Source organism: Hermetia illucens, chromosome 2 (assembly GCF_905115235.1).
Source record: "Hermetia illucens chromosome 2, iHerIll2.2.curated.20191125, whole genome shotgun sequence".
Lineage (NCBI taxonomy): Eukaryota > Metazoa > Arthropoda > Insecta > Diptera > Stratiomyidae > Hermetia > Hermetia illucens.
In genome coordinates, this window is record NC_051850.1 from 147143873 (window position 1) to 147170936 (window position 27064).

A 27064-nucleotide genomic window follows, 5' to 3' on the forward strand; every position below is an offset into this window, starting at 1 on the left:
AAGTAGGTTTGGAGAAAGAGTTGGGTTGGGTTGAAAAGAAATAAGGAGAAACCAAATGTACAGGGGCTGAACCAACTGCTGCCCACCTAGCTCCGTAACTTTTCTGTGGGTGAGTGCAGTAATGTGAGTCCTAGCATTGTCACTGTAAAATATGGCGTTATTCCTATTCACTACGGATAAACGTTATAACGTGCTAAGAGGTTCCAGTCAGACCTGAAAAGAGGAGGGTGGAAAGGGCTGCTAAACGCGCCTACAACAGGAGTTCACCTGAAGTATGTGAATTCAGGGGCTATCCCGGTTCCCATGGTACCAGTATAACCCTGGTCAGGTTTCGTGGCTATTGCCACTTCAGATCAGTCCCCGTGCAAACTCGAGTCTGATCGCCTTAATTAGACCTTTTGAGCATTCGTCTACTGCATCACGGCCGGCAAGCCAATGCGATGCAGCGTCTCCCAGTGCCACCACTATGGAGGTTCTCCTCGGCCACTTGGTTTTGGTTCCGTCGACGGGGTTGCCGCCCCGTTTTCCTCCCCGCCCCTCTGAGCACCAGTTGCGCTGACAGACGGAATGGCTGCAAATGTCGGCAATGCTTGAGGAAGTGGTGGATGAACAAATTCTTCCGTTAAAATCTGTTTAAAATATTCTCACCATCTAAGTATCGTTCTTGTCTTTAACGCAACAAAAGTGTTCGATAAGCCGAAACAGATCTCCCTCGCCATTCCGAGTGTCCAGTTTATCGTAAAGATCTTTATAATGGACCGACAGCAAACGCTTTCTTTATTCCCCAGTTGGCATTCTAGTGACTTTGGCAATTGGCCAGCGTTTTATCATTGAAAAACTTGTAGCATCGTCATTCCAAAGATAGGTATATCAGTTGATGAACTGCTTACCTGGCTTAGTGACTCCGAGGGTTGCATAGGCCGCTTTGTGGATCGTGTCCTTAGTTTGGTTCGACGATTCTTCTACATTCGCAATGATTGGTAATTGCGTGAGATCATTTCTTCTTTCTTACCATTCGCAAGATAGCAATCAATGACCAATGTCTAGGTGCGATGGTCTCATGGCGGACGGCTTTGCAGTCAGTTGCGGTGGTAAAATGTTGGCGTCTTCTATGAATATAATTGATCTATGTTTTACTATTCCCACTCTAAAATGTAGGAAGATGAGATGGCAGCGCCAACACGGTATTGTGTGGGCTACCAAAATTTCGCATTCTACGTCACAGCTTTGGGCACCGGACCATCGAGTTTCTTGTAGAATGCAAATATCAATGCACCTTTTCCGAAAGGCTCATGCGAGTTTCTCGGTCTTTCCTGTGAGGGTGCCAATATTTAGCGCGCAGACACGATTTGATTTGCTCGGACTAATTTACTTAATCCTGATGCCATTCATGCGTCAAGAACTCGGAAAAAATCAGCACTAAATAACACCAATTACATCAATTGTGTGTCCGGATAGCGGAGTGGTTAGAGCGCAAGGCTGTCGTACGGAAGCTCACGGTTCAAATCTCACTGGTGACAGTGGAATTTGTATCGTGATTTGACGTCGGATATCAGTCGACTCAGCTGTGAATGAGTACCTGAGTCAAATTAGGGTAATAATCTCGGGCGAGCGCAATGCTGACCGCATTGCCTCCTAGTGTACCGTTACGGTCTTGAATGAAATGCTCTAACACACTTCAAGGCCTTGATCCAACATGGATTGTTGCGCCAACGATTATTATTATTAATTACATCATTTGATATGGGCTTTCTACCAGTTGCTGCTGAAATTTGGCCGATTGAATGATTTGGGAGGTAGGTCGCTCCAATATCGTTGGTAATGAGGACCGGCAGACTTGCGCGCCAAAGGTTTGATTCTGGAATTGTTGGATCAGAGCTAGTCAGCATTTGACGGAAATCTTTGTGAAGGAATCCGAGGGCTTTAGAGTGGCATTTTTGTCATCCCTTAAGAAGGGGAGTGTGGGGCTGCTCCTTCGATTATCGTATGTGCTTGGAACTACGCCTGCCCCCCAGTCTCCGACTCTAAAGTAACCCAATAGAGAGTAGTTGAATTATATATGGGTAATCCTCCCTTTGTTCAGCTAATTTTCCAATTGAAAATAATTATAAAAACAAGTTACTTAATGATTACTTCATTTACAGCTGGCTTTTACTTCTTATCGATTTGTTGATGTTTTTCAACTTTTCTTATCGAAATCAATGTCGTTGGCGCTGATTATGGAGTTTGCAATCCAAATCTGCCTGGCAAACAAGCAGCCACTCGAGGGTTCGCCTTGTAGATATGTTCTTTTTGTTATATTTCTTGTCGGCTATATTTCCCTGAGTAAGCGTTTCTTAGGGTACAACACCTTGAAGCTTTTTTAGTTCCATCGTAGATTATCATCCTTTATATCAGCCTAGAGACATCCCTCTTCACTTCCCGGGCGATTCTGTATAAAATCGAGCTTTTTAAGGTTTCGGTTGTGTCTGTCTGCCACACACAATTTTCTCAGAAACGACTATACTAATTAACACGAAATTTGGGAGAAGATGGGAACTGCGAACGCTCACACAGTGAGTTACATCTGTCTGTCTGTTGAGTTTAAGGGAATCCTCATACATGGAAAAAGGAGGTGTAAATTTTCTTTTCATCAAATATAGTCATGTTGGGCATCAAATGAAAGGTCTCGATTAGTAGCCAGTATTGGTTTTGATATTTGGTGGAAAAGCGGGGAGGGGGATGTTAAAATTATTTAACGGTCCAATTCTCAAAAGCGAAAAATCTAAAAAAAACATGAAGCTGCTCTACATGATGTCCAGCCCTCAAAATGCTCTCCATATCGATATTTACACAAATTAAGTAAATAATAGTATATCATAGTAGTTGTATGTATTTTATGAAATTTATTAGAATAGGTTCAGCCTAGGGTTATATAAATTTCAGTAATGTAGACTCTAGTATGAAGCATATCCCGAAGTTTGATCGAAATTGTACTATTACTCATAAAATTATAGCAGCTCAAAGTTCTCTTTTCCGTGTAAATTTACTGCAACCCAAAAGTGAGTATTCCGACAAAAGCATGCACATAACAGACTACGTACAAATGGAATAGTTCTGCACTCAAATATACTTACATAAGAAACAAACAAAACCTTTCTTGCCTGAAGCGTCGAGCTTCCGGTTTCCTGACTTGTTTTTAAGGTTTTGTGTAAAACAAAACCTTATTAAAATCGATTCAATGTCTGTCTGTCTGTCTGTCACACGCATTTTTCTCCAAAACGGCTACACCGATCCGAACGAAATTTGGTGGACAGATGGGAACTATGAAATCCCCCGCGTACAGCGAGTGACATAAATTTAGGTGGAATTTAAAGGGGGGCTCCCCATACATGCAAAGGGGGGATTCAAAAATTTTTTTCACCGGATATAGTTGTGTAGGGTATCAAATGAAAGGTCTTGGTTTGTACTTTCCGAAACTGACATTAGTTTTGGCATAAATTGCAAAGTGCGTGAGTAAGGAGTCAAAATGTACGCATTTGAATTGAGACAGGACTCATTTTCGGAAACTACCTAACCTAAGAATCCGAAAAAAATCAGGGTGGTACGCCTAGATGAAATCTAGGCCTCAAAATATGTTCCATTCCGATATCTGCTCAAATAAACTTACTAATAGTATATTACTACTTTTTAGAAATTTACTGAAAAACCCCCCTTAAATTCATCTTAGGACTTCCGAATTTTGCACCAGCATAGGGGACAATATTTCCTATATGTGTACTAAATTTCATGGAAATCAGCTAATTAACGCCAAAGTTATAGCAGTTCAAACTTAGCAATTTCGCGCGAGTTTACTGCTTCCAAAGCCATGCAAATCAGATGCTGACGTCATAATTACCCGGAATAATTGACATTCGCGTGGAATATTAAAGTCACATTTATGAAGAATCTATTTATCCGCAGCCCTTTTTAAGGTTTTGTGTAAAACACTTATGTGAAATCTAATCTCCGAGAGATGTCCCATTCCGGTATCTGCTCAAATAAATTTACTAATAGTATATTATCAATTTTTAGAAATTGACTTAAAAGCTCCCCTTAAGTTCATCCTAGGTGTACCAAATTTTGCACCGACATAGAGGACAGCCTCGTGCATACACAGGGCAGGTTTCATGAAAATCCAACTATTAGTGGGAAAGTTATAGCAGTTCAAACTTATTAATTTCGTGCAGCATTCTAAGCCATTCAAATAAGATGCTGACGTCATAATTAACGAGAATAATTGAAATTCGAGTGAAATATTAAAATTCCATTCAAGAAGAATCTAATTCTCCCTAGCCCTTTTTAAGGTTTTGTGTAAACACAAAACCTTATTAAAATCGGTTTGCTGTCTGTCTGTCTGTCCGTCACACGCATTTTTCTCGGAGACGGTTATAGCGATTGACACCAAATTTGGTAGAAAGGTGGGAACTGTGAACGCTCACGCATACAGTGAATTACATCCTTTTACGTTGAATTTAAGGGGAGTCCCCATACATGCAAAAGGGGGGTGTAAAATTTTTTTTCATCAAATATAGTCATGTGGGGTATCAAATTAAAGGTCTCGATTAGTACTTTTCAAAGCCGATCTTAGTTTTGACATTCGTTGGAAGGGTGGGGAGCGCAGGGGGTTGAAGGTGATCACTTCTTTAAGGGGGCCATTCTCAGAAACTATCAAACCGAAAAATCTGAAAAAAATCAGGAGGCTGCCAGTATATGGTGCCTGGGCTCCGAAATACCTTCCATGTATGCCGATATCTGTTTAAATAAAGTTAATAATAGTATATTACTACAATTTTTTGTAATTGGTTAGAAACGCCCCTTAAGTTCATCCTAGTACCATGAAATTTTGCAGTGATATAGGCTATAATATAGAGCATGATCTTACCAAGTTTGGTGGAAATCGCACTATTACTAACAAAGTTATAATACCTCAAATTTGTTGCTTCTTTGACAATGGAAGACTATGAATATCAATATCACTCGAAACTGGACACTCTCACATAATATATGGATATATTACGTGCTACGTACTAAGAAATACACAAAACCTTTCTTGCCTGAAGCGCCGAGCTTCCGGTTTCCTGACTTGTTTTTTGTTTTTGGGTAAGCTGGCAGCCTCTCAACTTCCAAAAAGTACAATGATAGCGCAAGATTGTTATTGCATTCCTGTGTTCAATTCAATAATCTTTCTCCAAAAGTATCTTCAAATGTTTCTTGTTGAATTCGCCTAAATTGATGTTTACAGTTTTCATTGTTGAAAATCTACTTTCCTGTGCAGTTGAAAACACTCTAATTTTTGCTTTGAACTCAGAATTCTCCACTATTGCCTCGAAATCCTGAAACGCAGTACCCAAGATCTGCTATTGCGCTCCCCGCTAGTGTTCTAGAATGGTTGCTCCCACGAACAACATTCGGTTTAAAATGCGAACTCATTATATGCAACAATTTCAATAATAAATGGTTGTTTGTTGCTAAGCGAAAACGAATTTCCAAAAACATTTCCAATTTATTAATGTACTTTCTGCGGAAAATACATTCAAGCCGCAACCGAAAATCGAATGGTCCATGAAATGTTCACGTTGCAAAATAATCTTATTATTAGTTTACATAGACCCCCACCTGGAAAGAAAACTGCAGGATGGCCGTATGCATCGCTCGTTATTCTAGGTTTCTAGATTTTCCTCAAATCTGACGCGAATCATTGCTCCCGGATCAAAGATGCTACTTCGCACTATTTACCAATCATCGGATTTTCGCACCGCTATGACTCAAGAACTTGGAAATTTTCAATGGATTCCTCATTCTGCCAGTCACCAATAATTGTGCGCGATGATCTTGTTTCTTCTACTACGTACTACGCTTATAGTTAGTCATCCGAATTTTTCGATTGCCTTTTGAAGATGCGGACACAAATGTGAAGAACAAATGCATCATTGTTCGGAATACTACGGCCGGGGGTGAGCAGTGCAATGAATTAATTACGGGGAAAATCTAGTCGGTACGTTTCATCCACAAGCTTGACAGAAATTGTGAGGGACGATAGTAATGGAAATGGAAAAAATTGGATCGTGTATGCAATGCACAATTCTATTTGACTCGTGAATATGAATTGAATGAAATTGTTAATGCCATTGATATCAGAATGGGCAGTGGCTCGAGAGGGTCTCAATTGAACTGCTAAATGGCTTTAATAAATTGAGAAAACATTCCACACAGTTGCACGGGGCAACGTGAATTTGTTGGATTATGCGGAAAATTGCTTGTAATTATTGAATTACGTGTGAGGAAAAAGTCTGGGCTCGTGTGACGCAACACAGTCTGCAGAACACTTTCCATAGAGGCCATATCACCCATTGAGATTCTTGCTGGGTTCCGGATTGGGGCGTGCAATGAACATGTTAATACGCACGTCGTCACCTATTTGAATGAAAGCAGTAGTTTCTGCCTTTGCTCATCTCCTTTTAAGGAGCCAAGTTCGATTGCCTTGGAATCGTAATATCATTTGTGTTCATTTGGCATAATTTTAGTGCTAGATTGGATCAATATGAATTTGCTTCGTTCGTTCCTTGAATTTTTTATAAATAATATTTCAGTCAAGAAAGATTCGAGGTAATTTTGAATACCCGATGACTAAGGCTTCTCTATGAATATTACATGAAGATGAACATATTCTGGTTCAAATTTTATTTGTTAATCAGGGGACCAAAATTATAGAAAGAAATAATGTCTGGAATTATTTTCGTAAAACTTTCCATGATATGTATTTTGTTCCTGAAATTCTATTATAACAAAGTCAACGGTGCAATTTGGTTAAAGGCTTTTGTTTATACACATCATCATCACCATGTTAATGTATCGAATATGCTAGTTTTACTGTAGTATATTCATTATTTTAGCATGTGTGAGGTATGTTCGCCTCGCTGTTGGCACTTGTCTTTTTTAGTAATGAAATCCACCCTTAGAATTATATGAGGCACTGCTTGAACAAGTGCGTTTCATTTGCCAAACCGGACGAAAATGATTGCTTTATGAAAAGATTGATAATCGTTGACCAAAAATGGGGCAGAAACAATATTAGACAATAGGGATTGTTGAGCAAGCGAAGTGAACATGCATAAATTCCACATAAAAGGAATGCGCCACATCAATTTATCGGTTCGTAGTACTACAGAGTCAACCGATAGAAACACAGAGACATTCGGAAAATTGTGTTGTTAGCTTATACCTATTAGGCCTACAAATAAGTTCTGTCGGTTTTCACAATAGATGGCGTAGCTTGTTTTTTATTCAATTGATCCATTGATACTATCAATAGGCACAAACGTCAGTATAAATTATCATATTTAATTGAAGTGTAAACAACAATACTTTTTTCATCAACGAAAATGGCCAATTTTGCACCAAATAATGTGTTTTTGCGGGGAGTTCTACTTCATTATTTCAATATGAAGAAAAAAGCAACCGAAAGTCATCGCATTTTGGTGGAAGTTTATGGTGAACATGCTCTATCTGAGCGAACGTGTCAGAGGTGGTTTGGACGGTTTAAAAGTGGCAATTTTGACTTGGAAAACGAAGAGCGCGCCGGACGGCCAACAATTTTTGAAGATGAAGAATTAGAGGCATTGCTCGACCAAGATCCATCGCAAACGCAAGAAGAACTTGGAAAAAGACTTGAAGTCAGTCAGCAAGCCATTTCTCACCGTTTAAAAGCAATGGGAATGATCGGAAAGGTCGGAAATTGGGTTCCGTATGAACTGAAGCCAAGAGACTTCGAACGTCGTTTTTTCATGTGCGAACAACTGCACCAACGACAAGAAAGGAAGGGTTTTCTGCATCGAATAGTTACTGGCGATGAAAAGTGGATCCATTACAATAATCCCAATCGTCGGACAACGTGGGGATACCCCGGCCATGCCTCATCATCGACGGCCAAAGCGAATATTCATGGTGAGAAGATCATGCTGTGTATACGATGGGACCAGTTGGGTGTGGTATATTATGAGCTATTAAAACCGAACGAAACGGTCACGGGCAAACTCTACCGACATCAAATGAGCCGCGAACTCAAGAAAAAACGGCCGCAATATCAGCAAAGGCATGATAAAATTATTTTGCAAAATGACAATGTTCGTCCACATGTTGCACAGCCCGTTGAAACATATCTAGAAACGGTGAAATGGGAACTCCTACCCCACCCGCCGTACTCTCCAGGCATTGCTCCTTCTGATTACTATTTGTTCCGGTCAATGCAGTATGGCCTGGCTAACTAGCACTTCTCCAATTACGACGAACTCAAAAAATAGCTCGATGAGTGGATAGCGGCCAAGCCGGCCAATTTTTGGCGCGATGGTATCTATGAATTGCCTGAAAGATGGAAGAAAGTTGTGGCTAGCGTTGGGCAATACTTTGAACAATGAATGTATAACCAATTTTTCACAATAAAGCTTCAAATTTAGACAAAAAACCGACAGAACTTATTTGTAGGCCTTATAGTAGGGACGTAAATTCTGTAACACGGATTTTATGCAATCAAATTTAGAAGAATAAATGTTTTTGGGCCAATTTTTTTTATTTATTTACTGATATATATTGTATACAAAATCCAAATATTGATTCGAAATGTCCGTCTTTGGTCTTCATTCGTGCCATAAGTCGGATTCGCCAATTATCAATAGCCGTACTTACCTCGTCCTTTGGAAAATAGACCGCAGCACAAATCGAAGCTATCTTCTGTGGCAAACTATGTCCTCTAAGACTGTCCATAATTTGTAATCTAACGGGTTCAAATCAGGATTGTCATGGGGCTATTCTTCAAAATTAAATTATTTTGTAGCCACGTTCAGGCTGTTTTCGCTGTATGGACTGGCGCGGAGTGTTGTTGGAAAGTCCACGACTGGTTTTGGAATAAAAAATAGTTAAGTGGTTTTTCAGCAACTTCCTATAAACCGTTTCTTGGTCAACTTTACTTTATTTTGACCCCTTGTTCGCAGAAATGCAGGTCCGTGGCCCCATCGTAAGAGACACCCCACCAAACCATGGCTGTAGTCGGGTGATGATACTTTTCTTAGATGATTATCTTGCATATAACTATCGTTTTGCTTGTTAAAATTTTCTTGCATGCAAAAGCAAAAAGTTTTTTCATCGGTAGACAAGATTTTTAAATTGTTTGCCTGCTTCATCAAAAGATGTTTACGTATTTCCACCATGTTTAAAACAAAACCTTATTAGAATCGATTCACTGTCTGTCTGTCACACGCACTTTTCTCTAGAACGGCTAAACCGATCCGAACGAAATTGGTGAATAGATGGGAACTATGAAATCCTATGCATACACCGAGTGATATAAATTTAGGTGGAGTTTAAAGGGAGGCACCCCATATATGGAAAGGGGGGGATTTAAAAAAAAAATCACCGGATATAGTCGTTTAGGGCATCAAATGAAAGGTCTCGATTAGTACTTTCCGAAATTGGCATTAGTTTTGGCGTGAATTGCAAAGTGCGCGAGTACGGAGCCAAAATGTACGCACTTAAAGTGAGACAGGAGTCATTTTCGGAAACCACCCAACCCAAAAATCAGGATGGTGCGCTTAGATGAAATCTAGGCCTCAAAATATGTTCCATTCCGATATCTGCTCAAATAAATTTACTAATAGTATATTACCAACTTTTGGAAATTTACTGAAAAACCCTCTTAAATTCATCTTAGGACTACCAACTTTCACAGCAGCATAGAGGACCATATTTCGCATACACATGTCAAATTTCATGGAAACCCGGCCATCAACGCCAAAGTTGTAGCAGTTCAAACCATTTCGCAGGAATTTACTGCTTCTAAAGCCATGCAAATAAAATACTGACGTCATAATTAACGAAAATAATTGAGCATCGGTTGAAATTTTAGATTCGAGGTTCGTGTATGAGGTTGACTATTATCAATACAGGGTCTGCCATCAAATGATTTATTTAAATCGCTTTCTAAAAACTAGAGAGCATTGGAATTTTTAACTATGTGACTGTCATGCATTCGTCGCTCCTCACATCTTCTTTTTCTTCAGCCGTTGTCCCGTTCGCAAGCGGAGTCGGCTCGTCGTGATCGGTTCCGCCATTTTATTTTATCAAATGTTTTTTGCAATTTTGAGGCTTCTAAATGCCCATCCAGCAAATCAAGCCACCGTTGTTTTGGCTTCGGCCGGCCTTTTAGTCGCTTACCATTGACTTCGATGTTGAGAGAAATCTTGATAAGTGAATTCTCGTTAACGCGAATTACGTGACCATACCATCGAAGACGCCTTCCTCGGAGTTTCCCTACGATCGGTGCAACCCCATATCGATCGCGGATATCCTCAATTCGAACGTAATCAAAACGTGTCATGCCACCAGTCCAATGCAACATCTCCGTCTCCATTATCGCGAGACGCCGTTCATTGTCTTTTCTAGTCGGACAACACTCACAACTATAGAGAGCGACAAACGGACGACATTGCGGTAAATTTTAGATTTGAAACGTTCGCTGATATGTCGATCACAAAGAACATCAGTTGTGGAATGTCACTTCGTCTAGGTCGCATTAATGCGTGAAACAACTTCAATACACAGTTCTCCATTGGCTGATAGCATTGACCCGAGATATTTAAGTCACTCCGTTCTAGGCAGGTTACTGCAGCTGATAACACTGAGCAATTTAAATATCTCGAGTCAATGCTATCAGCCAATGGACAACTACGGTATGCCCCTCACAAAAGGAAACCTTTTATACCTGAAGCGTCAAGCTTTCGGTTTCCCGACTTGTTTCAAAACTGTCTCTTTTAATAATTCGTCTGAGGAACTTTTGCAAGGCATTCATCCTTCGGGGCATAATTTTCTATTTTCGGTACGGATTTCGCAAAATTCTTGCTTAGATTCTTAGCTTTGGTGACTTGCGGCGTTCGAGCCATGCGGGGACAGCCCGACCGATAGATGCCTTTAACATCTCCAGTCTCTTAAATAGTTTTATACACTCTATTGTAAAAGCTGAAACAATTTAGAATTGCCGGTACAGACTTGCGCTTTACAGGTTACATTTCATAAGCCATGTGATAATAACGGTATATTCTATTCTTCTATTGGAACACCAATTTCACAATAGTATTTATATCCCTAGTACGAATAATCTATTCCAGTATGAATTCTGGGAGTGCAAGTTATCAGATATGCAATGTATTTTATACGAGCTCTCGATCCTTTCATGGTAGGAATAGCTTTTCATTATATCAAGCTATCTGTGCACTTATCAAATCTTATTTGCAAGGAATGGGGTTTTGTACTAAAATTATTCAGACGAATAGTTATATCTCATTACTTACACTTCCGCCTTCCGATGATATCGCTTACGGGCGACGGGCCTTTACACGGACCGAGTTCTTTCTATGAAATAGTGTCAAGCCATCGTACTTTGATTATATGTCGCATAAAAATGTTTATAAAGGCTTGGAATGACAGTGGTGGTCACTTTTCATGTGCCACTCCCATATAGCAACACCAAAAGAAAATTAGTCTCAACTTAATTTTGGTGTTAAGGTAATTGCATTTCCAGATTTTAGACAAAGCAACGAAGGAGGATCTAGCGCTGTTGATGTGTCGAGCGACATCCAGGTCGGTGCCACCGTCGCTATAAACAACGATTCCTAGATATACAAACTAATCGATGCCTTCGATGCTCTGCCCGTTAATGGTAACTTCGATTTCATATAGTAACTCTCCAATTGGTTCTGGACGGTTGGTGAAATGTTTATCCTTAATAGAATCCCAGTGCCCCCCTAGCGTAAAAGCGTCAAATCGCAGCTTCTAGCCGGCCAATTGACAACAGTATTTTGGCTGATAATTTGATTTTTGAAGACATTGCGTAATAGTTCGAATGTAAGTTTGGTTTTGTGACACGAAGCGCTGCCCTGTTGAAACCAAATGTCATAGGTGTCATCCTCTTAAGTTTGGTGAAATAGAAAAATCGATTAACATGACGCGATAAAGCTCGCCATTAATTGTAACAATGGCCTGTTCCTCATTATCCAACGATACCACTCGACCAAAATTCGCGCCAGTCATTTGTTGTGGATGCACCGATTTCTTCATGATTACGTGTGAATTTTATGACCTCCAAAACCAACAATTTTGATTGTTAATATAGCCCCGAGATGAAAATAAGCTTCATCTGAAAAGATGACTTATCGATAAAAACGCTCATCTTAAACCAAGCGTTCTTCAGTCCATTGGCTGAATATAAGTTGATCTTGATGGATGTTCACGCAATCTCTGAGCAACAGTAGCCATGTTTTCGGTTGAGCGAACCGGACGAGTGCGGGAATGCGTTGCTTTGTCCAACGAACCAATTTCACGCAGCTTTATAGAATGAACCACATATTGTGATGAAGGCTCTTCATTTCTACTGAATTTTGAATATACATTTTTTACAATTTGCATTGAAGGCTCACCGCTTTGGAAATATGTTTTTAATATTTCTCAACTTTGGTAAGCGAAAAGTGACCTTCTTTGTGGATGTTTAGTCATAAACTAAATTGTTAACGCATCATGGAAGTTTTAACAATCTGTAAAATCGGCATAATCATCAAATTGAAATCGGTAGGTGGATCATCCGCTATAAACATAAAACATCCATCGCGTGCGGATTCTTCCATAAAGGGCACTCACCGATTTATTGGACCTATTAGTGTTCTCAACTTGGTTCAACTCATGTACAAGATTTCGGCTGTCTTGATACGCCGCAGATTCGATAATTCGAATTTCAATTTCTGGCCCTACAAAGGGTGTCTGTAATCCCTTTCTCAATATTTTTATTTCACGCTGTATACTTACACGTTGCATCGGCATAAATTGCCAGGGTTTTGAGATTTTTGCAACAATCCAATTAGATTTGGGCCGATCGTTACAGCACACTACAGCACTACGGTACCCTGTAGGTGGTAATGTAGTCAACACTGTGCTCGTCCGTGATTATTATCTTTATTTTATTATTGACCCATGTACTCCATTCATAACTGAGTCGACTGATATTCAACATGCAGTCGCGATAGAAACATAGTATGCTGGTCCCAAGCCCAGGTAAAGGAGGAGGGTTTGAGGCAACGTACTCTGTACTATCCTCAGTAAAACAAAAAATAAAATGCTGAGATCAGGGAAAGAGATAAATAGAGTATAGTTGGAGTTATTCTACTATGCTAAATCCTACCTGATCTCTCTTGGTGACAGGCCCCGCGACAGGTCGACCAAGAAAATGCATAGAATGTCGTTACAAACATGATGATCGAGCCGACCCCGCTTGTGAACGGGACAAAGGCTGAAGAAAAAGAAGAAGTCACGTTAGAAACCCATCTGCCATCAGTAAGACTTGTACCACGATTTTCCGCTGCGAAAGCCAAGTACTCTAACCACCAAGCATTTCGGGCATTGCAGGCGTTCCCACACAAAATTAAATCTGGTTTGAGATGATATGAGCCTACCCCTTCCGTGAATTCTCCCTGACACACAGATCTACTAGTTAAATTTTCGCTTGAAATACAGCGTTGTAATGACCTAATGTTTTTTACATATCAAATTTTGGATTCATGCCTTCAAAAATTCCTATCCTCTCTAACTATTGACTTGCTATTTTGCTGAAGCCTGTACCCTGTCAGCCTCACCTCTTCCTTCATAAGGTATTAAGGTACCGGCAGCAACAATGCTTTCAGGACAAGGGTTGAATTATGGCAGTCGTTGTGAAAAGGAAGCTTTATTCTGTGCTAGATTTGTCTCTGTAGAAAAACACGGGTCTTTCTGTGACTTGATATATCCTGCATGCCAAGTATGGTGTTAATCAGCATATATGATGGATTGGATGTTGGTTGGCTGGTTTTTGGTACTGATGTTGCCGCCATATATTTTGTATTGCTTTCATTGATGTGCAGCCCAAGATTTCGTGCCGCCTGCTCGCTCTGGGGGTCCTTCTTCCCATGATGTCGATATCGTCAGCATAGGCCAGTAGGTGAGTGGACTTAAAGAGGATCGTGCCCTTGCATTTACTTCAGCATCATGGATCACTTTTTCCAGGGCATACCCTTGTCTTAGATCGTTGTTGAAGTCGAATGGTCTTGAGAGTGATTCTGCTGCTTTTATCTGGCCTCGCACATTGGTCATAGTCAGCCCAGTCAGTCTGATCAATTTCGTCGGGATACCGAATTCTCTCATGGCCGTGTACAGTTTTACTCTGAATGTGCTATCACAAGCGGTCTTAAAGTCGATGAAAAGATGGTGCAACTGATGTCTTCTGATTTCTTGACAAACGCAAAAGTGGAATTCGTTTTTTTACTGCGTACACTATGCCGTACATCCCGTACTTTGTCACGGTAATCCCGTGATAATTAAGTTATGTGTATCGATCCGCCCCCACGTTTCCAAATTCCGCTAGGTCTTCTGATACGGCTGATCACGATATATGTCATCAGAGGGAACTTCTCACGGTTGTTTATTCCATTGCAGTAAAATCTTATTTTTTCAATATGCAACGAATGTAAAATACATCTAACGAATGATTCCATGGTTTTACTTCTTCGCGGAGTATTCTCTTTAATTTTACTGATCCCACTTACAACTCGCTACAGTCTATCTTGATTTCTAAGATGGGTGGATGGGTAGATTATGTAAGATTGAATTCGGTGATCCACTACGACAGCCTCGACAACTTGTAATCGTATGCCCTACTACTGCGCCATGTAGTATACACTCACCGTGCAAGTGTATTGAGCAGTCTAATATGATATGCGGGACTGTCCCGTCTTGCTCACTGCAAAGTCTGCATGATGGATTTTCAGTATAGTATAAGCACCAGACTTTTTTAGGTGTGATTGGAAACCAGTTCTTGCAAATGGGTCCAATATTTCATTGTGAGGATCTTGAGTTTTCGATGTCCTTTCCACGCCAATGTATACCTGATTTGAAGAGATCCAATAGATGAAAAAAAGTTAGCTATTTGATTGGAAGCACATGTACATTTTTTTAAATAGCTCCTAATGCACAGGTTAACCGCATAGCGTTTTGATGTTGGCCTAGGGTTGCTGGCATATTTCTTCTGGAAATTCTACCATCGCTAACTTTTGAGGAATCCTGGTAACCCTGGCAACCGTTGCCCATTTTCTAAACTGTTTTTGTAATTCGTTCACCCCTTGTATGTGGGCCACAGGTGCCGAGATGGTATTTAGTTGGAGTCAATGTGCCGCAAGCCTTGCTTTTACCTTTATTATAAAGTCTTAGAGTGCCAACTGTAACAACGCATCCAGGACAAAGCTATCAGCTGCACTAAATTTGGATCGTACTAAAGCTATTTATAAAGATATTTGATCCGATAGAATTTTGCCCCCAGTATCACTCTCAGATCAGGATAATTGAACCTATTCTCCAAAAATAAATTGCAGTTTGAATTTGTCCAGGTTTCTCTTTCTGGTATAGGCTAAGAAGCTAACTTTTTTAGGGTTTATCGTAAGATTTTCGCAATCAAACCACCCTTCTGAGTGCAATGCTTAGTGAATAGGAATTGGCCCATAATGAGCATATTGATATTTTGAGAATATCTACGGACGCTATACCCTGTCCTGTTTAGCATGATCAGCAATTGGACTACTTCAGGGTCCCACAGTAGTGGTAATAGGATGATGATAGTCTTATCATATAGATGTGATTTAGTTTACCTTCCAACAATGATCCTAGTAGTTTACGTAAAGTGTTCTTTAAACTGCGCTTCTTGGGGACTGATACCATAGATTCAAAGAAGATTATTTTAATAAATCAATTCATAATTCATAAAGATAAATATATAAATAAATAATTCATAAATTTCATAAATCCTTTAGGACTATGATAGCTTCCTCCTTTGAGTTATTTCCATGCTGGTTAGGGTTCAGTGGGTGAAATATCAGTGCCCCCCTTATGTCTTCCTCAACCAACAAAGTTTTGACAAGGGAAGAGGTCAGGCTGGATTGATATGTAAGCTGTGATTTGGGTCTGGTTTCGCAGTGGTTTTAATACGAAAGCCACTCTTATCTGCTTCTAGCCCATAGGAATATTTTTACTAATAACTGTTTCATGAGTAGAACTCCCTGCTATAGAAGCACAGAGTGGGTTTCATCTAAACCAGGCGGTTTGTAAGACCAAAATTATTTCAATTTCACCTTACGTCAAGTTACAAACGAGTTCGCTAATTTCCAGTCGTGCCTACTTCCCTTGCTTCGCAGGACCGATTTACATATATAACTGGAAGCGATGGGGGCTTTACGGTTTGCTACCAGGGCAAAGGCAAATCGTCAGACGCTGCCCTGGGAGCAGCGTGACCGTAGCGGCTCGCAGATGTTGAGTGCTCCTTTATATAATTCGTAGAACACGACATGCTTACGAATTATATTGAGCGCAAATTCGCCTTATTGACCAGAGCTTGGCCCGATCCTGCATTAAGTTGATGCGGACTTAGGACCCCATCATTCTCAAAACGAATATATATAATTGAATTTTCCCACTCGTTTTCATCCCTGAAATCTGGAAAGTGGCCTTTAAAAGGTTTTTTTCAGTCTTTCTTTCCGCGTTCTTGTATATGTTCCATTAGGTGAGGTTGAGATGATTGACTGTTAACCACTCAATCTCTACTCTGGGCTCGAATCCGCTACTGTAGGTCTATCAGATCACTGCCTTATGTGGGATGATAATGAAACATACTTCTTGGATGCTTCATATTCCACAAAGGAGTGAACAGCAGACATAGTAATGGGGTTGATCGGAATTTTAGTTAGTCTTCTTCTTTTGCGATGCCTTCATTTTTGCAGTTTCTCCTCCTTGAATCTCATTTTTATTGCATTGAATGTTTGGTTGTATTCTTCCTACTTGCTTATCGTCCTTGATGTGCCGTTTTCTGTGTTAGGTCAGCAAGTTTTGGTTTTAAAAACGTGTTTGCCTTTAACAATCTTCTTCACTCTGACTATCTAAACTTTTAGGTTGGTCCAATAGCGTTCTCAGTTCGTGTTGCATCTCAGTCCCGTTTGGAACCACTCGCTTTTGAGCCTTTTATTTTGGCCATTGGTATCCAGACCACTAGCTGGAAGTGGACTCAGGACTCCTTGCATTCTCAACAAAAAAATTAATTTCGGCCTAGTTTAGGTCTGAACATACGACGGATTTCACTTCAATATAATTCGCGCCCATGTCGTGTTTGCCATTATATTAAAGTGGAGCGATTACTATCTGTCGCCACTTTTGTTTGCGCTGCTCCCAGGACAGAGGTGAGGCAGCGCCTGACGAGTTGACGAAGCCGTCAGTCATTTTTTTTAAATTACCTTATTTACTTTACCCACCATATCCTTAGCTCCGACCAACCGGAAAGTGGCACCATCCCAATCTTGAACCTTGAATTATCTCTCAAAACGCTCATAAGCTATGAAACGTTAGCCGTGTTCCAACCGAAATCGTTGTGAGGGCGAGTGGAACGCATTCTAGGTAGCTGTTCGTAAACTGGGTCTAAGTAGAAAATCCACCCCTTCATATCTCAAATAGATTGTCTTTTCTCGATTACCTTATCCTGTTCCAAAGTTGATTTTGGCAACCAGTACTCAATGAGTACCACTGCAATTTGAAGAGACATGGGCTTTTCCCTGGAAGTCATGTTCGGGGCGTGAGCGTTGCCCCGAGTGGAATGCGCATTGTAAACTGAGACCCAGTGGCAGTTTCCCAAGTCGATTCCTAAGACAGAATAGCTCTTGTAAACTATTTTGCCCTGTTTCGGAATTTATTTTATTACTGAGTATTTACTACGATTTTCAGAGAGACGAACGCTTCCCGTTGATCCGCCAGATCTATGAGATACCTGCCCCCATCAGGTTTTTGACCCGAGCTTCATTGCTTTCAGTTCTGCTTTATGTTCGTATATAGATCGCCTCTGCCGTTGTATACACTTCTTCTTCCTTTTTGCTCGTTCTATAGCTTTCATTCACCTTTAAGCTGTAATACGTTTCTTTCACCTTAGGGATGGTGTCCTTATATCACACGAAGTAGAAGCACCCTGATGCATTTATTCAGAGTTTGTGTTGTTTGAATGAGCTATGTCCTCATATCCGTTTCACCAAGTCGTTTATCGCAGACATCCTCTCCATTTCAATTCATTTTACTGTTTTTATATGTGATTCTATGAGTATAGCGGCACTTTGTAGTCCACGTGTTCAATGACCCCATGACGGTTTACATTAGAGGATTATTACAGCCCTCTTTTCACGATACGATTTACCTCTGGTCCATTCCCCCATCCTCATGAATTACATTGCAATTCCTGACTACCGCTTAGCTTGAAGTTTACCTTCTAAGGAAGATGGTTTTACAAATTTTCAGGAGGGGTTTCGAAGATAAGAAATGCATTTTAGGAAGTCTACATCTACGAAAGAACTAGAAGCAAAAGAGGCATTAAAATCTCGAGTCTGCAGTTCAAACATATTTTCAGTTAAAATCTTTCAATGCTGTCCCTCTAAACTTGAGTGGACAATACGCATTTATCATAATTAGAAACCCAATCAAATGCGCCAAATGTGCCAAGTGGGTGTTTGATATTGCTAAATATAATAACAGATGTATGAAGCATGAAACGTATCCAGAATATGGATATAAGCTGTGATGCATAGCCTTGGCCGAATATTTTGCAATACAGTTAGTATAAAATGCATGGCATTGTCGTAGTATGTTATCTTTATCTAACGCCACCCTTTGGTTGTTTAAACGACATGCGTCACCTTTTACCAAGGTCGCATTTGAAATGTGAATCATAGATAAATGTTCAGATCTAGAAATCGTTTAAGTAATTTAGAATGAACATCTAAACATAAGATCATGACTCACTTGTCAACTGGTGTCCCCGCGATTATAAACTTTCATCACATGTCATTTATCATATTCACGCAATCATCCCCGCAATTGGCTAATAGTCTCGCTCCCAAAATCGTCTGACCCAGTTCCAGTATTTTAGAGGTGTGTCGGGAAAGCGACTTCGATAAAGCCTTAATCTCTTCAATTTATTTCATTCAGAATCCGAAGTCCTGAAGACGAATACCACAATGAAATCAACAGAATACACAATAATATCAGTAGATCTATATATACTCGAAACAACAAATGCTATCTGCAAAGTGAAAATGTTTATTTCGAAGAATATCTACTATTTATCTATCCACATTGATTACTCACACCAACAAGAATTTTTACAGATCATAACGAAAACAGAATGAATTTAATGGGAATATTCTATGAATTTACAGGCGCCGGTGAATCAGGTAAATCGACGATTGTAAAGCAGATGAAAATCATTCATGAGACCGGATATTCGCAAGAGGAATGCGAACAATATCGACCCGTAGTATACAGTAATACAATACAAAGTTTAATGGCCATTATAAGAGCTATGGGACAATTAAGAATAGATTTTGCCGATCCATCAAAAACGGTGTGTATGATTAGAACGATTGAACAATTTTCAATTTTAATGAATTGAACGCATTAAAACTTTACTGCCTCGTTAAATTCCCATTGATTAGGATATTGCTCGACAATTTTTTACATATGCATCGGCAGCAGAGGAGGGTGTACTGATGCCTGAATTAGTTGTTCTTATGAAGAAATTATGGGCGGATCCTGGTGTGCAACAATGTTTTCAGCGGTAAATTGAAAATACATGAAGTTGCTGGACATGACCAGATGTTTATTTTCCATTTTCACCTTGTTTTCTGTATACAGTTCACGCGAATATCAACTGAATGACTCGGCAGCTTATTATTTGAATTCGTTAGATAGAATATCCCAACAAAATTATATTCCTACACAACAAGATGTACTTCGAACACGAGTGAAAACAACAGGAATAGTTGAAACACATTTCAGTTTTAAAGGATTACATTTCAAGTAAGTTGTTGTTACCTGTAAAAGGACATGGTTTCTAACAATATCTGTTTTTTAAACTTTTAAGGATGTTCGACGTTGGCGGTCAAAGGTCGGAACGGAAAAAATGGATACATTGTTTCGAAGGAGTGACGGCTATCATATTTTGTGTGGCTTTATCAGGTAAGTACTGGATATAAACTGAATATAAAAGTCCTACTGAATTTGCCAGAGATACAAATCTTTCTACTTTCGGTGCTTATCTGTTCGATTGCGTCCGCCTACATTCAAATCATCAATCCGTGGCCCTCTGCTTATTTCGCAATGAAATAAATCGATTGGAGTGTACACTTTTGTATGTTATTAATCTCAAAATTTTAACAAGTTAAAAATGAATGACCTTTGTCAAACATCGATTCATCATCATCATCAACGGCGCAACAACCGGTATCCGGTCTAGGCCTGCCTTAATAAGGAACTCCAGACATCCCGGTTTTGCGCCGAGGTCCACCAATTCGATATCCCTAAAAGCTGTCTGGCGTCCTGGCCCACCATCGCTCCATCTTAGGCAGAGTCTGCCTCGTCTTCTTTTTCTACCATAGATATTGCCCTTATAGACTTTCCGGGTGGGATCATCCTCATCCATACGGATTAAGTGACCCGCCCACCGTAACCTATTGAGCCGGATTTTATCCACAACCGGACGGTCATGGTATCGCTCATAGATTTCGTCATTGAGTAGGCTACGGAATCGTCCATCCTCATGTAGGGGGCCAAAAATTCTTCGGAGGATTCTTCTCTCGAACGCGGCCAAGAGTTCGCAATTTTTCTTGCTAAGAACCCAAGTTTCCGAGGAATACATGAGGACTGGCAAGATCATAGTCTTGTACAGTAAGAGCTTTGACCCTATGGTGAGACGTTTCGAGCGGAACAGTCTTTGTAAGCTGAAATAGGCTCTGTTGGCTGACAACAACCGTGCGCGGATTTCATCGTCGTAGCTGTTATCGGTTGTGATTTTCGACCCTAGATAGGAGAAATTATCAACGGTCTCAAAGTTTAGTCAACTACGATGATGAAATCCGCGCACGGTTGTTGTCAGCCAACAGAGCCTATTTCAAACATCGATTATCCAGAATAAATATGAAATATGAATTCATCCACCTCGATTTCTACTGTTCCTTCCACTCTGTCGCTATATTTATGTACTTTCGCAGAATTATAAATTTAATCGGCTCGATTACCTTGCATTGAGGAAGTTATCCGAAACCATTCGCATCACATGTTTCGTGCATTGCTTTTTAGTTTACGTATTGCTGTCTGTCTGCGCCAAGCCCATTGAGTCTTAATTCATTGTTCTCCGATGGCCCTTAGTCCTGCTTAGACGAATTTTCATTTTGTTCACTACCCCTTGCTCACGTATTTTTTTTATTAAGAATGATTTGAAACTAGTTCCCTAGTCAATGAATTTCTTATGTCTGGGGTAGACTGTACCACTAATATTTGTTCATTACTTTCAACGTAGAGTAAACTTATTTTGCCAAAGAAATGCAATTCAAGTGCGCATGTTTCTGGATTTATCTATTTTTTCCAATTAAACAAATCAGGGCATTTCGTAATTTATTGTTCGTTGAATGAATCGATGTTCTCGATAAATCCTAAAAATGAGGAAGTTTAGTCTTGATAAGTCTTGATTGTAATTTTCTTCTAGATATTGGATATGAATACCACTAGCAACTGCTTTCGATTCGAAACTTTGGCATTTTAAAATAAACGTAGAAACTCAGCGTAAATAATTTTATTAATATAGAGTTAATGAATAGCGAGACTCTCTCAAAGTTAAAGAATAATTAGCGAGACTCTCTCAGTCGAAAAACTTCACAACTTTTTATAATTAGTTCTGCTTCATTGAAATTCAAATGTAAAAATCAACTTTTTTAACTTCAATTATTTTTTTCGATAAATTAAGGCCTACTCCGCCACGGAGAACACCGGCAGTGGCAACTGTCAATCGAATTAACAACATTCGAAATAAATTTCAGCAGGCAGGTAGAGATGTGTGTCGGGTGGGAGGTGTAGTTTTAAGGCGGTGGAGATTGTCTTTCAGCAGGTGCAGCAATCCCGAGGCTGTGAGACCCGATCTCTTGTCGAAGACCGGATCACTTGGGAGCTTTGGGTTCTCTCCGTATACCAGCTCCGCGGGACTGGCAGCAAATTCCTCTCGGCGGGTTGTTCGGAGGCCAAGTAGGACGAGAATCAAGACCTGAGTCCAAGACGGATCGTTGCGAGCCGTAGTGGTGGCTTCCAGCGTCCGGTGTCAACGCTCTAGCATCCCATTAGAGTGCGGGTGGTACGCCGTAGTTCGCTGGCGTTTGAATCCCAGGAGGTCGCCTAACTCCGAGAAAAGGGTGGATTCAAATTGCAGTCCCTAGTCAGTGATGATCACTGCAGGGCTTCGGCACAAGATTGCGCCGTAATTACCTTCAGAGGTATTGCCTCAGGCCACCGCGTAAACCTGTCGATGGTTGTAAGGCAATACTTGAAATCGTGCGAGTCTCACAAAGGACCTACGATGTCGAGTTGTATGGTGTGGAACGGTTTGGTAGTGCGGGGAAATGAGCCCACTTCTTTTCTTACATGCCTGGTGACCTTACACTACTGGCATGCGATGCACTCTCTGATCCAGGAGTTGATGTCCTTATTCATGGAGAGCCAGAAGTATTTCTCAGTGATTAACCGATTTGTCGTCCTGATGCCTGGAAGCGCTACGTCGGAACACTTCCTTGCGAAAGGTGACCGGAATGTATGGCTGGGGTCCCTTTTCCGAGTATTCGCAGCAGAGAGAGAGATTCGAGCCGAAGATGGGCAACTCCCGAAGTTAGTATTTGGGGTTGGATTTGGGGCTCTGAAGGACTGCTGCATTCTCCTGCGCCTTGGCGATAGCCGAGAAGTCGAGTGAGGCGGGGATGTTAACTTCGGAGACACGTGACAAAGCGTCAGCAACTATGTTGTCCTTGCCGGACACGTGCTCTATGTCTGACGTGAACTGGCTTATAAAGCTAAGGTGTCGAAGCTGACGAGGGGACGCTTTGTCGGGCTTCTGTTTCAAAGCATACGTTAGAGGCTTATGGTCCGTGAACACTGTGAACGGCCTGCCTTCTAGGGAGAAGCGGAAGTACTTAATGCTCAAGTATGCGGCGAGTGTAGCATTAGCCAGTTGTTGTCGAGATTTATCAAACGCGCGGACAGCCTCTTCAGATCACACAATCTCTCGTGTGTCCTTTGTTTTGGGGCCAGACAAGTACGCGTTCAAAACGGACTGATGTTGGGCGACCTTGGGCAGGAAACGACGATAGAAGCTTAGCATACCTAAGAAACTTGTGATTGCTTGCACCTTGTCTGGATCGGGTTGTCTGGAGAAACTTGCATTTATCAATGTTTAGGACTAAACCGGCCTCAAGGGGACGTTGAATAATACACTCGAGATGGGCGAAGTGCTCAGACTCTGAGGAAGAAGCGGCCGAAACATCATCCAAATATACGAAAGAGAAGTCGAGGTTTCGCAGGACCGAGTGAATGAAACTTTGAAAGGTTTGCGCCGCATTGCACAACCCGAAAGTCATCCGTGTGAACTCGAAGAGTCCAAGTCCAAAGGGTGTGCATATTGCCGTCTTTGGAATGTCTTCTGGAGCTACAGAGACTTGGTGATACGCCTTGGTTAAATTTAAGATCGAAAAAATGCGGCAGTTTGCGAGATGATGCGCAAAGTCGTGGATGAGCGCATAAGGATATCGGTCTGGAACAGTCTGTGCGTTTAGCCTTCTGTAATCCCCACATGGACGCCATTTGCCATTTGGTTTAGGGACCATATGGAGTGGGGAAGATCAACAGCTGTCCGAAGGTTCTGCACATACCCTATTGCATAAGATGTTTGAACTCTTTCCGTGCAATAGCCAGCTTCTGGGATGGTAGGGGACGCTCCTTTGAGAAGATAGGGGAACCAGTAGTGTTAATGTGGTGTTACACATTGTGCTTCACTGGTTCAGAGAGACTACATTCAGTAGTAATCTGGCTGAACTTCTAGAGGAGTGCTCGAACACGAGAGTCAGTAATGTTCTGGACCTGTTCTGCAAGTCCACCAGCAACTCATACTGACACAAGAAGTCTGCGACTAAAATAGGGAAGCTGGCATCCGCCAGGATGAATCGCCACGGGAACGTCCTACGCAAGCCAAGACTTACGTCCACTTGCCTCTACCCGTAGGTGTTAACAGGCGAGAAATTTGCCGCCGCAAGTTTTAAAGATTGAGAAAATAGTCGATGGTGCCGGGATACGGGAAGAACCGAAACCTCCGCACCATTATCTACAAGATAACTGCGCCTGCTGAGAGGGACATAAATTGTTAGGCGACGTGGCGCTGGGTTCTGGGTGGCCGTCTCCAGGTCCCCCGGGGAGCTAGTTTTTTGAGGTAGGCGCGAATTTACACGGGATCGTACATCTGGTAGTTTTTTCGCTGAATCTGCGATGGTACCAACAAATGCCTAGTCAGCCTTAACAATTTCATCGGGATAACGAATTCTCTCATGGCCGTGTACAGTTTTGCCCTGGCTATGCTATCATAGGCGACTTTAAAGTCGATGAAAAGATGGTGCAACTGATGTCCATATTCCAACAGTTTTTCCATCGCTTGCCGCAGAGAGAAAATCTGATATGTTGCTGATTTGCCTGGACTGAAGCCTCTTTGGTATGGGCCAATGATGTTCTGGGCATATGGAGCTATCCGGCCTAGCAAGATAGCGGAGAATATCTTATAGATGTTACTCAGCAACGTGATACCTCTATAGTTGCTGCACTGCATGATATCCCCCTATTTATGCATGGGACCGTATGTTTGTGGCCGTATTTATGATAACATTCTTCAGGTGATTGTCAAGATCATTTGTTGATGCTTCATCTCCAGGATCTCTGTTGACTGCGGTTAGGTGTTGCGGAGGACTGTGATGTGGACGGCTTCAGTATTAACTCTCACCTGATTGTCAGAAGGGATTCTGGGTGGTGTCGTTATTCGAGCTAGGAGCACCATGGCAACGAGGTAGTGATCCGAGTCTATATTGGCCCCCCTATATGCTCTGACATTCATCAAGGCTGAGAGGTGGCGGCATTCGATCAACACGTGGTCAATATGGTTGAAAGTGGTCCCGTCTGGAGACGCCCATGTATGTTTATGGACTGCTTTCCGCGCAAACCAGATACTTCCAGCAACCATTTCGTGTGGCACTGCTAATTGAATAATCCGCAGTCCGTTATCATTGGTATCCCTATGTAAGCTCTGCGAGCCGACGTATCATTTGAATACGGGCTCCTTCCATACTTGATTGTTGAAATGTTCAAGTATGATTTTGATATCATACTTGGGACAGGCTTCGAGGGTCCGCTCAACTGCCTCATAGAAGGTATCGTTCTCCGACTCTGCAGTCTCCTCGGTAAGGGCGTGAATGTTTATGAGGCTTATATTTCTAAACTTGCCTCGCAAACGCAGAGTGCATAGCCTTTCGCTTATATTTTCAAAGCCGATAACAGCAGGTTTCATTTTTTGGCTGACTAAGAAACCTACTCCGAGCACATGGTTTACTGGATGGCCACTATAATATATGGTGTAGCGCCTGTTCTCCAGGAAACCGGTCCCTGTCCACAGGGTATCGGCTAGCTGCTCATCGGCTTTATCTCTATACAGGGAGCGCACGTTCCATGAGAAAATGCGCAAATCGTTAATCCGTTGTCGTTTCCGGGTTCGTCATTGTAAAATTCGTCCCGTTTTTAGGCACGGGAGACTCGCCTTCATCCTTCTCCATCTGCAGTTTTTCATAAAGAAAGAGTTCCCAGCGGTCACCACGTGAAGGTGGAGATAGGGTTTGGTAGTAGAGCTGTTGGTGTTGACTCAGCAGGCGTTTCCCAGGTTTTATGCTCCATCGTGGGTACCAATCCACGTTTCGCCCTGGGACCCTACCCTCCCCTTTGGCCGCTTGTCTTTAATGCTGCGATCATCCCCAACATCCCCAACGCTATCATTCAGTATACTTATTTGAAACTGGGTTTCATTTACAATAAAAACCTATTCCTTACAGGGTACGACTTGGTACTTGCCGAAGATGAGGAAATGAATCGAATGATTGAATCGATGAAACTTTTCGATTCAATCTGTAATTCCAAATGGTTTGTCGAAACGTCAATTATTTTATTCTTAAACAAAAAGGATTTGTTTGAAGAGAAAATCACGCGATCACCGTTGACAATATGTTTCCCAGAATACACAGGTAAGACCTCTCTGAATTTCATGGTGAACCATATCTTTATTGAGCTTCGCCTTGCTCCAAACAGGATCCAACACTTTTGAAGAGGCTTCGAGTTATATTAGAATGAAATTCGAAAATTTGAATAAACGAAAAGATCAAAAGGAGATTTACACACATTTAACGTGCGCAACGGATACAAGTAATATCCAATTTGTATTTGACGCCGTCACAGATGTCATTATTAAGAACAATCTCAAAGATTGTGGACTATTTTAGACTCATAAAGTAATATATCGAATTTAACTATATGTGTAAAATGTTGCAGAAGGAAATGATGCATAAATGAAAAGAAGGTCTAATGATATACATACGTAGGTACAATTTTACCCAATGACATTTTTTAGAACTTGAAGAAATTACGAGTATCGTTTGGACTATGAAATGGATCAAACGAGCGACACATGCATGCGCAAATGAACAATATGTTACATATTAGCTACGAGTATATAATAAATGTATAGAGAAAATTGAAATATGTAGTATTTTAATGTGAAATTGTACGCAGGCCTTTCTTCGTCTAGTTTAAATTAATACTAATGATATGATATTTAAAAATGATGAGAAAATGCGATAGATTTTTTAAAATAGTTTACAACAATAATTGTATATCATCTTAACAATTGTATATCATTTTAACGATTGTATATCATTTGAATAAGGACGCAAACTTATTCACTTTACAAATGCGGTAAGCTGCGCACATTTTTCGTAATGATGTACAAATATCCTCTCTTCTTTTATTACAAGAAAGCATTTTCACCCCAATGCACACT

The 27064-nt window shown here is 40.9% G+C and overlaps 1 protein-coding gene across 1 annotated transcript in view; it reads left to right on the forward strand.

Annotated features, from left to right (window-relative positions):
* Positions 1-26788, forward strand: part of LOC119648874 (G protein alpha i subunit) — a 31754-nt gene extending 4966 nt beyond the window's left edge. The window contains exons 2-7 of the mRNA XM_038050765.1: positions 19326-19510; positions 19602-19723; positions 19801-19965; positions 20030-20124; positions 26064-26252; positions 26317-26788. Coding sequence (XP_037906693.1) covers positions 19326-19510; positions 19602-19723; positions 19801-19965; positions 20030-20124; positions 26064-26252; positions 26317-26507 — 947 coding nt within the window. The 3' untranslated portion in view covers positions 26508-26788. The remainder of the gene's footprint in view (positions 1-19325; positions 19511-19601; positions 19724-19800; positions 19966-20029; positions 20125-26063; positions 26253-26316) is intronic.
* Positions 26789-27064: the final 276 nt, after the last annotated feature.